Source organism: Carassius gibelio, chromosome A9, assembly GCF_023724105.1.
Source record: "Carassius gibelio isolate Cgi1373 ecotype wild population from Czech Republic chromosome A9, carGib1.2-hapl.c, whole genome shotgun sequence".
Classification (NCBI taxonomy): Eukaryota; Metazoa; Chordata; class Actinopteri; order Cypriniformes; family Cyprinidae; genus Carassius; species Carassius gibelio.
Genome location: NC_068379.1, coordinates 22,008,031 through 22,022,145, shown reverse-complemented (window position 1 = coordinate 22,022,145; position 14,115 = coordinate 22,008,031). Strand labels below are relative to the sequence as shown.

Genomic DNA, 14,115 nt, shown 5'->3' with positions numbered 1-14,115 from the left:
TAGCATCTAATTATTATTTACACTTACATGGTACTTTTACTTCTACGTGGTAAATAGAATATATCACGATTTTCACTGTACATTTTTTCTCTAAATAGCATCTAGAGCTACTTGCACTTAGCCTACTGTAAGTAGGATCTGTCGCTAAGAAAGTATGTTAGTTCCACTTAGTGTAAATAGCCACTGCCGTATTTTTTTACTCTATTGGCAGTACATTTGTTAAATAAGAAAAATGCACTTAAAATATTATTAATATTATTATTTTATAAAAAATTTTTTGCTCATGAGATACCATAAAATGATTTGCTATTAGTTCATTAATCTAACATTCTGCCAGTTTTCACCTGTGATATTATAAAAATGAGAAGAATTACATTTGTATCGAGTCGGAAGTATGCAGCCGGCTTTTTGGCGGGAGCTGTTGCCATGGTGAATCGTAATATCGGTGCTCCATTGATAATGGCTTTTTATAGTTGTGGTGCACGTGCTTAACTCAGAGTCAGTCCATTTAGAGTTGATTAAGCCAACTCATTTCAGCTGTTTTGTACCCGAAAACTCTGGGTTTATTGAAGAAAACCTGCTCCTGACCAGGTTAGGTTCATAGAGTAAGTTACCATGGTAACTGACTCTGAGTATAAGTTAGCTCTCTTTCAGAAACGAACTTGACTTACCCTGCTTTCTTGGGTTTGACAAATCTTCCATTCTGAAACAGAAAACCTAGCGTTTCCCTCATTTCAGGGTTGACATACTCAGAGTTTTCACTTAGCCTCCTTTGTGAAATGGGCCCCTGGTTATCTCTCACACCCTTGATCTCTTCCTTCCTCTTTCTGTGGTCGTTTCTGTGGATATCTGCTCTTGAGGTCAACGTGATCAAGAGTTTGTCATGAGACTTTCTCATGTAAAATAAATCTAAATATATTATCAATAGCGGGTTGAGTTTTTTTTTTATTATTATTATTTTTTTTTTACATTTTTCTGCTGATAATTAAAGTCATATATTTGTGATGTTACATTTACTTTAGGTACATTACTTTAGATTAGTATTGATTTTATCATCCATAACCAGAAGTGAAACCCCGGCTTCTTTTTAACATCTGTATACATTCTTAAAAATAAAGGTGCTTCAAAAGGTTTTTCAAGCGAGGCCATAGAAGAACCAATTTTGGGTTCCACAAAGAACCATTCACTCAAAGGTTCTTTAAAGAACAGTATTATTTCACCACAAAGAACCTTTTGTGAAATAGAAAGTTTCTTCAGATGTTAGAGGTTCTTTATGGAACCATTTAGACAAAAAAAAAAAAGTTCTATGGCATCGCGAAACACCTTTATTTTTAAGAGTGTATGGATCGTTTTACAAGGAGTAAGAAAACACTGAAGTTTTCTTCTGTAGCAGCAAAGAACTTAAAGTTTCCCATAACTGGGTAAAATCACCAACAATAACTTCTACCAAAAATCGACTGGAGTCCCAAGAAATGTGAAATGAATAACAGAATTTAGAACAAAATAACTGATGTGACAAGAGCTCAAATCAAAGCCCTCCCTCAGACTTCACTGAACCACTGAGTAAGAAGTGTGGTTAGAGGATGGAAAGGAAATGAGTGGTGGAACAGTGGGGTTTGGTGATTCAGGTACTATAAATTGTGTCACCTTTTCCTCTGTGCTCTAAAGAATGAGAAACCTTCATTGACAAGCAACTGACAGAGGGACATATCATGAACAGCTGGAGTGTGTATCACCTGCTAGTCCTTGCCTTGCTCTTTGCTTCCCTGTCTAGTGCTGAATATGATGATGAACTTGATGATGATGAATATGGTGAGTATTTCTTTCTTCTTCAGTGCTTTAGGCCCTTAATTGACAGGACAAATATTTAACATTTATTGTTTAAAGCAACTTTCAAATAAGCGAATTACTCATCATTTCTATGTGAAATCTATCCATATATAAATAACTTTTAGAAAGATTTGTAGTTGAATTCAATGATGAACTGCCTTTAACTATCATTTTGCATTATTGACACACTGTTTTCCTAATGAATGTTGTTCAATTGCTTTGACGCAATGTATTTTGTTTACAGCGCTATTTAAATAAAGGTGACTTGACTTGACTAAAGAACATGAAAAGAGACTTTGCAAAGTTTTATGAGAATGACATAAAAAGTCCCTCAGAAGCATGATTATTAGACTCACCACAAACACGTGTTTTCCTATGTAAAGGTCATACGTTTAATTTTTAGGAATGGAGCGTATGACAAGAACTTTCTTGTCAGTGTACATTTAGACACATCTGATGATGATGATAAGCTTGCTGATAAGTAGCGATGCATCATGGTGCATGAGCTGTCTGGAGAGCCACATCAAAAGGCCTGAGGAGGGGGAGGCGTTCACATGATCTGGTATATCCTGTATACCCGACAAAGATTCACATCAGAACGTTCATTAAGTAAAATCCCCATGTTTTCGCAATAATGTTATTCATTCAGTCAATTTCATACTGTAAACTCTGACATATTACTCATACTGTAATCTCAAACAACATCTGTGAACTTTTTCAGCATTTTCTGCTATGAGTTTAGTTTTTTATTTAAATGTACATTTTCGAGCATTTGCTAATGTGAACGTTTTTAAAAAACTATACTATTTAGAGCTATGAAAACAATGAGAGTGAATCCGAGGTGTGATACAAGAAATGTGAAAGTAGCTTCGGTTTCAGTTACAGTTGCGGATAACTTACATCCAGCTGGTTGTTACTGCAAAATAAACTTTGACTCTGTGACCAGGGCCTTGATGCAATATATATATATATATATATATATATATATATATATATATATATATATATATAATCGATAAGATGTGAAATGGTAACAGTTGCATTAGTGAGAAACAAGTCCTGTTATCTGTTATTTAGCACTTCTTATTAATTATTGGGAAATATCAGAATGCTGATTGCCAAGACTGACCTGATCACTTTCTGCTGAACTGTGTACCTACAGTACTATTAATTATTCTGCTCTTTTCAAGATGTGATATTAGATATTGACCCGGACCAGATTCATTTTACGATTAGTAATACATCACATGGGCTTAATATAAAATGGAAGATCCCAGATGAAAACGATAACCCCGACTGTTATGAAGCTGAAGTGCAGTACAAAAGCCAGTGTGTCAAAGACTGGGAGGTATTGAACACTCGCAGACACTTACACATTTGAGCTGCAGTAAGACTTGACTCGAAAAATTTTCATGAATCTTATATGCTTACATGCAGGACATAAACAGCATTAAAGTGACACAAACACATTTGAACCTGAACTATATCAGCATGAAAAAGAATTACGATTTCAGAATAAGAATGAGGAAGGAGTGTCTGAACAAGCCATGGAGCAATTGGACAAAAGTGCAAAGTTGGGGAAACAATGCAGGTACTATTTCTTTGAAAATCCATGTGTTCAGGTCCAGGTTCAGTTCCAGAGCCTGGTTTGATAAATAGGCATCAATTGGTCATCAGCCATAGCAATATGTATGGTTAAAAATATTTACGATTTTATACTCTACTCTGAGTAATTGTGGAGTTTTTGTGGTTTTCTTGTGTTACTTTGTCGCTAGTATGAATTTCTTTTGCTGTTGGATTCTTCAAATTGATTTGGATATGTCAAATGAAATATAAAAAGAAGTAAATTATTACATATATTCTTCTGTGTGTGTAAAAAGCTTCACAAATAAACTAAACATTTTATTCACAGATGCTTGTGTGGTAGAAGCATCCGCCTACATTTGGGTTTATATTTTGATAATTGTGCTGCCACTAACCGCCTTTCTTCTGGTTTGTCTGTTGACTCAACAGGGGTGAGTATAAACCAGCACTTATTACCAGCACAATTATTATAAAATTCTTGCCATATTTTTTTTTTTTAATCAAATGTTTGAACACTATGCCATTCTTTGGTCTTGAAAGAATTAGAAGACTGATTCTTCCTGAAGTACCAGATCCCAAACACTTCAAAAATAAAATCATGGATGCTGAACAGTTTCAGGTAAGGCCAATGCCATCCACCATATCAAATGCATTAATCTGACAGAATACACCTAAAGATGTTTATAGTTCTTAAAGCTGCTGGAAGAGAATTAGCATTTTCATGCCATAGGATTCTTCAGGTTTTTTTTTTTTACTTCTGTTTTTAAAACAAATAAATTACACACAATCGCAGATCAAATGTGAATTCTGTCACCATTCTATACTTTAAAAATGTGAAGTTGCTTAATTTGGTTAGGTTTTAAAACATATTCCTGTGGTATTTATAGTGCTTCTGTAGCAGCTTTTTATCACTTTACATTTTAAAATCTCAGAGAGTGTTTTTACATGTAAAACAAAACACTATTAGCTGTATAAAACATCTTTTTCCCAGTATTTGAAAATGTATATAAACATGTACACATTGAATATTGCCAGAACACTAGTAAAGCCTATTTATAATTTCAGCTGGGCTTAAACCATGATCTTTATCCAATAAAAGAACACAGTTTAAGGTATTTACACATTTTATTTTTTACTTAATATATTTACTTAATTACCTACAAACTCAATGCAAAATTACTAAAAAAAACTTGTGGCAAAATTGCTTTCTGGACCAGGTGCGAGGCCAGAAATGTTTAAGTGGGTGGGCCTACATAAAACTTGGTGGGCAAAGTGTAGCGTATTAAAAAGTTTTTGAAAGTTTGATCTGTTAACCAAAGGTTACCTGAGCTAAAGATAAGTAGAAAATTTATTAACTAATGTCAACAAAGATGAATTAATACTGTAGGCCTACAAAATGTATTTCTCATTGTTAACGTAGGCCTACAGCATTGCCAAATGTTAACTATAGTTTACTATATGTAAAGCATTACCTTAGATGATGAGGCTTCGCAGCGTGTCTCACTTCACGTTCAAAGGAGAAGATATTAAAGGCCCCAGAAATTAGCGCAGTTGTAAATATGTAGTTCGTCGTGGACAGTGTCTAGCACAATGTTTATTTTTTTCTTTACACTGTATCTATGGTAATGTGATGCTTTAAACAGGTTTGGCTCAGAAGTTTTTAATCTATAAATCCATCTAATGCCTGTCTAGTTTCATTTGTAGGCGGACCGGATTCCGTGCTAAGACTTACATTTCTTTTGGGAAATCCAATGTATACTTTTTAAATACTGAGTGGCAATTTTCAAATGTAACACTATTTTCAAACACGTGCGTCCTCACGTCGTTAACTTAATTGTGGGTGGGTTGGACAGAAAGTAGCTTCGCCACTGTTCTGGACTGGTCTACTCTTACAATATATATATGGTTCGATGAATAAACATAAAGATCAGTGGAACATTTCAATTGTACAAAAAGTTCTTAATTGTGGAAAAAGGTGCTTTAGATTATTACAATTTTTCTCACGCTAAAAGGAGGCTCTGGAAACTATATTTATTTTTACAAATGTATGAATTGTAGTCATAATTGCTTAGCTCTCAAGAAATAATTTTGTCTGACATTTCCTTTCTAAGTGGTGGGAGAACTTTACGCATTGGAATGAGGAATGCTCAACAACAGATGTTGAGATTATGGACAAGAATGAAATTGAAGAGCAACATCAAACTTTGGTAATACAGCCCATGGACACCAACCCAGAGCAACATGACAGCATGTACTGCATCTACTCCTCTCAGACATCTGGTGAAAACACAGAACCGCAGTACTCTCAGAGTGTGTTGGGGTATATCATCCTTTAACACCACAGAGAGGGACTGAAATCATATCCATCAGCCAGTTCAATGCTTTCATGATTGATTATTTAATTGGTGTGACACATGGGGTCACATGTCACTATTCTGATGCAACTAAAGGATTTGAAGAAATACATTTCCAGGATTCTTGCATCACCAAACAAGTGCCTTTGAGATCAGTGGGAATGCTAATTGTTATATTTGTCTAGGGTATTACAGATCTCATTGGTTACTCCTAAAGTCTGTGATCAGGACTGTGGCTAAAGCAAGCTAGTGCACAGAAAACCATTTGAGCACATCATAAGCAAACAATGTGAGTGTAGTACAATAATTAGACAATGGAGGGCACTCTGACTATCCTGAGGTGTTAAAGAAGAGTTTAATCATATCAAAGCCAACAAGGAGCACACTCTTTACTGCATCACAGCCCTCTCTTAGGGAGAGTGTATGTTATTTGAAGTTAATGTGAAACTGCATAACAGATGTGGAGTTTCAGTGTGACGGCGTAAAAGCCAGGGCAGCAGCCACACATTCCAGTCTGTTGTGATTGATAAATTAGAGTGGGGTAAAGAAATGAGCAAAAAATCATTAAGATATACTGTACATAGAAGCAAAAATGAAAGCCATACAGGTGGATATGTGAATGTAAAAATTTTACACGTTCAGTCGTACCTGTTGCAGCTTAGAAAAACTGAAGAAAAAAAACATGAAAATTAAAAAAATGTAAAATGCATTTTTATTTCAAATGTAAAGGAACCTTCAATGAGCTGCGTTTTTTTATGGTCAAGCAAATTTGAAACAGTTGTGCAACTCTTTCATACTAATGGTCAGATTCTAACTTCCATCAAAGCACAATATGCTCTTTGTATCATTCTAAATCATTTTCAAGAACATGAACAAGAACAAAGAGAAAGGAGGACAAACCAAATACTGGGGACATTGATATTCAAGTTAATTTTTTGTCATGCATTTTTTTTTTCAGCACAATTGATATGTTGATCATATAATTAGTAGCTAGGAAATGTGAAATAAGAAAAAGGCTACAAATTAAAATGTACACATATTTTCAGACTTTTGGATTTTTACACTTTGTCAATTTTTTTTTTATTATTTTTTTTTTTTTTTTGCTAAAAAATGTAAGTACTTGTGCTTTTTACTTTTGAATTTAATAAACCCTTCAATTTTATATCCACCAACAGTGTACTGCTAACTGTCTTTGATACACAAACCCACTGCTATGGCGAAGGTGTGATTGAGGCTTTTCCCCAGTAACACTTGTGTGCTAACTGACTAATAGAAATCTTTGTTTTTTAGTTAAGAGGGCAGGGGAATTACCTCACAAGTACAAAAAAAAGTTTACTCAGAATAATAAAAGATTTCTAAATACGATTAACTGCTTTCACTATATGTAATTTTCCATCGACGCCTCTTACAATGAAACTCTTTTCCAAGTAGGGGCACTGGAGGTGGTATTGCTTTGTGTTTCATACATGATAATTGATGTCCACTCATAAAAGGCTAACAATCTGATGTAGCTAGTCACCTCTAGTTATATGAGAGTTCACACCAGCTAAAGTCTTCATACCTCCTCCAGCTTACATAAGAGAAGCAACAAAAAGCTTGCTCGATTAATAAATTAAGTATGCTAAATACGGCTTACAGTCATATTTCTGCAGAGCTATTTAATGATAATCAACACTCCAACAATTACATCTTTACACTTTTAATTATACATTTTGCTTTTCTGGCAAACAGGAATGAATTGTGTTCCCTGGTGAATTGTTCTCCAAAGCTTTATGCAAAAACATGTTGGCCTATCTGTGATGATTTTTACTCTTGAATACCAGGAAACAAACACACACACACACACATACACAATTCAATTCAATTCAATTCAAGTTTATTTGTATATCGCTTTTTACAAAACAAATCGTTACAAAGCAACTTTACAGAAAATTATGTTTCTACAATATTTAGTAGTAGCTAGTAGTTTGTGCACATTTGACAGGATTTTAGAAAAAATAAAAATAATAATAACAATAATACAAGACGTAGTCAGCTAGACGATGAACTATCAATATTATTAATTAAGTTATTATATGATTCAGTCACACATTTAGCAATAATTGTTAGTTCTGTTTGTTGATTCAGGGTTAGCATCATCTGAGGTCCTCTGAGGGTCAGCATCATCTCTTCTCAGGTGTTCTGGATCCAGACTGGAGCTAGTGTAAATCCTAGTTACCGAAACATAGAAACAAAATACAGACATCATTAGCATAGCTCCTGATCCAACAAAGTAAAATTAGTTTAACCCAAGCTAATGAATAAAAAAGCACCTTTGATCAGATGCAACTACACTCACAATTTAAAAGATACATTATTCGAATGCTTGGCGAAAGAGATGTGTTTTTAATCTAGATTTAAACAGAGAGAGTGTGTCTGAACCCCAAACATTATCAGGAAGGCTATTCCAGAGTTTGGGAGCCAAATGTGAGAAAGCTCTACCTCCTTTAGTGGACTTTGCTATCCTAGGAACGACCAAAAGTCCAGCGTTTTGTGACCTTAGGGTGCGTGATGGGTTGTAACGTGGTAGAAGGCTAGTTAGGTACGCTGGAGCTAAACCATTTAGGGCCTTATAGGTAAGTAATGATAATTTGTAACTGATACGAAACTTAATAGGTAGCCAGTGCAGAGACTGTAAAATTGGGGTAATATGATCATATTTTCTTGACCTCGTAAGGACTCTAGCTGCTGCATTTTGGACTACCTGTAGCTTGTTTATTGACGAAGCAGGACAACCACCTAGAAGTGCATTACAATAGTCCAGTCTAGAGGTCATGAATGCATGAACTAGCTTTTCTGCATCAGAAACAGATAACATGTTTCGTAGCTTGGCAATGTTTCTAAGATGGAAGAATGCAGTTTTTGTAACATTGGAAATATGATTTTCAAAAGACAAATTGCTGTCTAATATAACACCCAGATTTCTGACTGTAGAGGAAGTAACAGTACATCAGTCTAGTTGCAGATTGTAATCTACAAGATTCTGTGTAGTGTTTTTTGGTCCAATAATTAGTATCTCTGTCTTATCCGAATTTAATTGGAGAAAATTATTTGTCATCCAATCTTTTACATTTTTAACACACTCTGTTAGCTTAGATAATTGGGAAGTTTCATCTGGTCTCGTTGAGATATATAGCTGAGTATCATCAGCATAACAGTGGAAGCTAATTCTGTATTTTCTAATAATATTACCAAGGGGCAACATGTATATTGAAAATAGAAGGGGACCTAGGACAGATCCTTGTGGCACTCCATATTTTACTGATGATAAATGAGATGACTCCCCATTTAAGTAAACAAAATGGTAGCGATCGGACAGGTAGGATCTAAACCATCTTAGAGCCTGCCCTTGAATACCTGTATAGTTTTGTAATCGATCTATGAGTATGTCATGATCTATGGTGTCGAACGCAGCACTAAGATCAAGTAAGACTAGAAATGAGATGCAGCCTTGGTCTGACGCAAGGAGCAGGTCATTTGTAATTTTAACAAGTGCAGTTTCTGTGCTATGGTGGGGCCTAAAACCTGACTGAAATTCTTCATACAGATCATTTTTATGTAGGAAGGTGCTCAATTGAGCAGACACAACTTTTTCTAAAATTTTAGAAGTAAATGGCTGATTTGAAATAGGCCTATAATTTGCCAGTACACTAGGATCTAGTTTTGGTTTCTTAATAAGAGGCTTGATAACCGCCAGCTTGAATGGTTTTGGGATGTGTCCTAAAGATAACGACGAGTTTATGATATTGAGAAGCGGTTCTTCGGCTACAGGTAACAGCTCTTTCAGTAATTTAGTGGGTACAGGATCTAATAAACATGTTGTTGGTTTAGATACAGTGATAAGTTTATTTAGCTCTTCCTGTCCTATGGTTGTAAAGCACTGCAGTTTATCTTTGGGTGTGATGGATGAAACTGAAGTGTTAGATGCTGTAGAATCTACATTCGCTATTGTATTTCTAATGTTATCTATTTTATCAGTGAAGAAATTCATAAAGTCATTACTATTTAACGTTGGTGGAATATTTGAATCAGGTGGCGTCTGGTAATTTGTTAACTTAGCCACTGTGCTAAATAAAAACCTTGGATTGTTTTGGTTATTTTCAATGAGTTTGTGTATATGCTCTGCCCTAGCAGTTTTTAGAGCCTGTCTATAGCTGGACATACTGTTTTTCCATGCAATTCTAAAAACTTCTAAGTTAGTTTTTCTCCATTTGCGTTCAAGACTACGAGTTACTTTCTTGAGAGAGTGAGTATTACTGTTATACCATGGTACAGTACGTTTTTCTCTAACTTTTTTCAATTTGATTGGGGCAACAGCTTCTTATGTATTAGAGAAAATAGTGCCCATGTTGTCAGTAATTTCGTCTAATTCATGTGTATTTTTGGGTACAAATAGCAGTTGAGATAGCTCAGGCAGGTTATTTGCGAATCTTTCCTTGGTGGCTGGAACAATAGTTCTGCCCAGACGGTATCGCTGCGACATATAGTTAATATCAGTTATACGCAGCATGCACGATACAAGGAAATGGTCTGTAATATCATGACTTTGAGGTACAATATCTATAGCAGTAAGATCGATTCCATGCGATATAATTAAATCTAGTGTATGATTAAAACGATGAGTGGGCCCGGTGACATTTTGCTTGACTCCAAAGGAGTTTATTAGGTCAGTAAACGCAAGTCCTAATGTATCATTTGCATTATCAACGTGAATATTAAAATCTCCCATGATTAGCGCCTTATCAACTGTAACTAGAAGGTCTGAGAGGAAATCTGCAAATTCTTTTAGGAATTCTGTATACGGCCCTGGTGGTCTATACACAGTAGCCAGAGCAAGAGATACATTAGATTTCTTTTGCATGTCTGACAGAGTAACATTTAGCAGAAGTATTTCAAAAGAGTTAAACCTGTATCCTGTTTTCTGGGTAACATTGAGAATATCACTATATATTGTTGCAACACCCCCGCCACGACCAGTCTGACTGCAGAGATAAGCCATGCTAGACTAAAATGTTTTATTTATTGTAATGCTTTAGTGGGGGAAGACCCAGTTCATGCATTCATTATCATAAGGCCCTGAGACATTATGCACAAAGAGCAAGATGGGTTCTACAGCACGGGCCTTCTACAGCACCTAAAGAATGTGCAGAATATCAAAGAATCACCATCTCTAGCACATAAACTGTCCCTGAAGCAGACACTTAAGGGAGTTTTTTTTCTGCATTGTTTTCACTATTATCAACTTGTTTTTAATATGCTACGATGAATGTGTCAGGGCCCCCATGGTGGTAAATGGTGGATGACAAATGTTACTGCAAGCAAACCCACTGGAGGCTGACCGTATTGTACCTCCTTGATGCTCCTTTTTTTTATCAAAAATGCCTTGTTATTCACTTTCTGGGTTGTATGTGAAAGTGTGCTCAGTGGATGCTAAGTAAAACAGATGTTAAAGATTTGTGAAAAAAAAAAACACGGAGGCCCTCTTTTTATTTAATTATTTAGAGTAGAAGAAAGAATCAACAGTATTAATGTTTACTTTGAAGAACAAACGTTCTGGAGGAATTATATGTATATATATATAATATATCATACCACATAGCCATAAATGTAAACAAATACCTTCAGTGTATTCTGGATTCCTTCAAACTCAATGTCATATTGTACTAAAATGGCTGACAAAAGCATTTATTAATTGATTTTTTTGCAGCCAAAGGTATATTTTTCCTTTCTAGCATAACTAGAGAACTAAGAAAAAATAACCCTACATCCTGTTGCTATTTAATCATATTATAGTTTCAGAAAGCGAAAACTTCCACACCTCCAACAAGCGTATCTTAACTCTTTGCACTTGTGAACTTGATAACATAAAAAGGTGTCACTGCCAGGGAGTGGGGTAATGCTTCTAATTATGATCAACTCAAATAAATAAAATATCTGCTCTTCACCGGGCGAGCATGTCAGGTTTGCCAACAGCCTGACAAATGGAAGAATTGCTTGCAAATGCAACCTGCATATATAGCGTACAATAGTGGAGAACCTCAGTCGAGGCGAGAGCTTGACAGACGTTTTTCCCCATCCTGTGTTAACAGTCTCCCTGCTCTGCTCAAAATAAAGCTCTGTTTGAGGAGTATAAGGTCTGTGTTGCAGTAAGCCTGACTGTGCCAAGCCTTATCTGGTATTTATTAGAGTTATTGTGACCTCACCTGCAAGTCGAGTCTGTCATTGTTAAGCCTGTTCTTTTAGCACTTGCGAAAACTCTCCTCTGTGGTTATGGAAGATGACACCAGACAGACAAATTACACAAACCGAAGGTTCAAAGTATGAAGCGAGTTGTCATTGGGCTGGTGCATGGATTAAAGGGATACTCCACCCCAAAATGAAATTTTGTCATTAATCACTTAACCCCATGTTGTTCCAAACCCTTAAAGCTTTTTTTTTTTTGTCTTCGGAACACAATTTAAGATATTCTGGATGAAAACCAGGAGGTTTGTGACTGTCCCATTAACTGCCAAGTAAAATACACTAAGGTCCAGAAAAGAAGTAAAGACATCTTCAGAATAGACCATCTGCCATCAGTGGTTCGACTGTAACGTTATGAAGCAACGAGAATACTTTTTTGCATGCAAAGAAAAAAAAATAATGACTTTTTTCAACAATTCGTCTCCTCTGTGTCTTTCCGCATCACCGTAGCACCATTTTGGAGAACATCCACTGAATGCAAGCAGCTTACGCTCTTTTCAGCAGATATTCTCAACAATGGTGATACGGTGATACAGAGACACAGAGGAGATGAACTGTTGAGGAAAAACGTTATTTTTGTTTTCCTCGTGTACAAAAAGAATTCTCGTCGCTTCATAACGTTATGGTTTAATGCTACGGTGAAGTCTACAGTACAAAAAACAGAGACAAAGAGATAAGTAGTTTGGCAGGGGCTTTCCAAAGAAAACATTGTGTCTGTGGGAGGAAAGATTTGATTATTAGTTTTTGCCACTAGCACAGATGAGAGGAGGAAGTCTCTGCAGAGGATAAGGAGGATGCATGGTAGTGGGCGTGGAGACGGCAGTGAGCTGATGTTGTATTCAGCGCTCTCCAAAGGTTAACCTTATACTGTACTGTTGTTCCTTAAGGATGAATGGCGTACATTCAATATATAGGCGCTCTGTTTCAAAACCCGGCAAGCTTCCTACGTAGGCATCATAGGCCAGATCTGAACACTGAGGCTGTTTCAAAAGGTTGGCAGCAGGATCATGCCACCTTCCTTTTGGTATCTTAAGCAAAGAAGGGAATCCCCGAATGCACTGTGAGCTAGCTCACTTGCTCTTCATGTGAGTAACCTGCTGGGGGGAAATACAGCCCTTGCTTGATGCTGGTCCTAGATGGTCTCCCAGTTTGATCACTTTAAAAGGGTTTTGGTCACTTACAAGGTTCCGTTCTATTTGGGAAGGCAGATGCCTATAAAAGCAGTAGACAGCAAGGGAGCTTGCTAGTTATTTAAGTTCATCTTAGCCAAATCCAGGCCAAATGTAGACGTGTTGTCTCAGCATTTCATTTATGGAATCTTGCAGAAATAGATTAATAAATAGGGTGCCAAAGTACAACAAGCTGACTAATTAGGTGCAACATGACTAATTTTATGTACACAAGTAATACGATTTGTATTGCTTCAGTAGGGGAGGCCATTTGTGCAAAATTATTTGCCAAAAACAAAAGCTGCCAACGTCAACACGTGCACGCTCATTATAGGGGAGAACGCCCCCCCCCCCCCACTCCATATCTAACACACACAAAGATATGGACACACACACACACACCAGCCTTCTACGAGATTATTTGTCTGCTCCAGAAGTGTCATATTATGACAGTACAGCAGCTGTGTGAGATGCATTTTTTCATTATTATTAAGTATTCACAGTACAAACTAGCCCTGTTCACAAATGAAGACTAACATTGTAAATTATATATGCTGAAACAATCTCTAAAACGACGCTTTCTTGTTTTTTTTAAAGGGCACTGGCTCATAAATATTTCTTGAAAGCAAATTTCATCGCACACACACACACACACACACACACAAAAAAGACTCCTTCCTCGACATCTCAAACATGTGAGGGGAGACAGAAGTGCGACTGCATCGTCTGTGGTGGTGATGACTCTCTCTTGGAAAAGCTGAGCTCACATACGCTCGTCTGCTCTGGAAGTGATGTTTGTGTGGATGACACGTATGATCCTTTAATCTCAGGCTCAGCTTGTTGAGCATCAAATTGAAATATCCTGAACAGATGTAAAAACACATGTGAGTCTCAACGCG

At 36.4% G+C, this 14,115-nt stretch overlaps 1 protein-coding gene across 2 annotated transcripts; it reads left to right on the top strand.

Annotated features, from left to right (window-relative positions):
* The first annotated feature begins 1,652 nt into the window (after positions 1–1,652).
* Positions 1,653–6,925, top strand: crlf2 (cytokine receptor like factor 2). 2 transcript variants are annotated; one of them, XM_052606438.1, is made up of 7 exons: positions 1,653–1,812; positions 3,021–3,178; positions 3,268–3,421; positions 3,743–3,845; positions 3,955–4,033; positions 4,480–4,526; positions 5,526–5,663. In XM_052606438.1, exons 1-7 carry the CDS (start codon positions 1,713–1,715, stop codon positions 5,623–5,625), a joined length of 741 nt encoding a protein of 246 aa, XP_052462398.1. In that variant the 5' UTR covers positions 1,653–1,712; the 3' UTR covers positions 5,626–5,663. The 2 variants fall into 2 exon arrangements, with proteins under 2 accessions (XP_052462398.1, XP_052462397.1); XM_052606437.1 differs by lacking the exon at positions 4,480–4,526 and having other exon boundaries at positions 5,526–6,925.
* Positions 6,926–14,115: the final 7,190 nt, after the last annotated feature.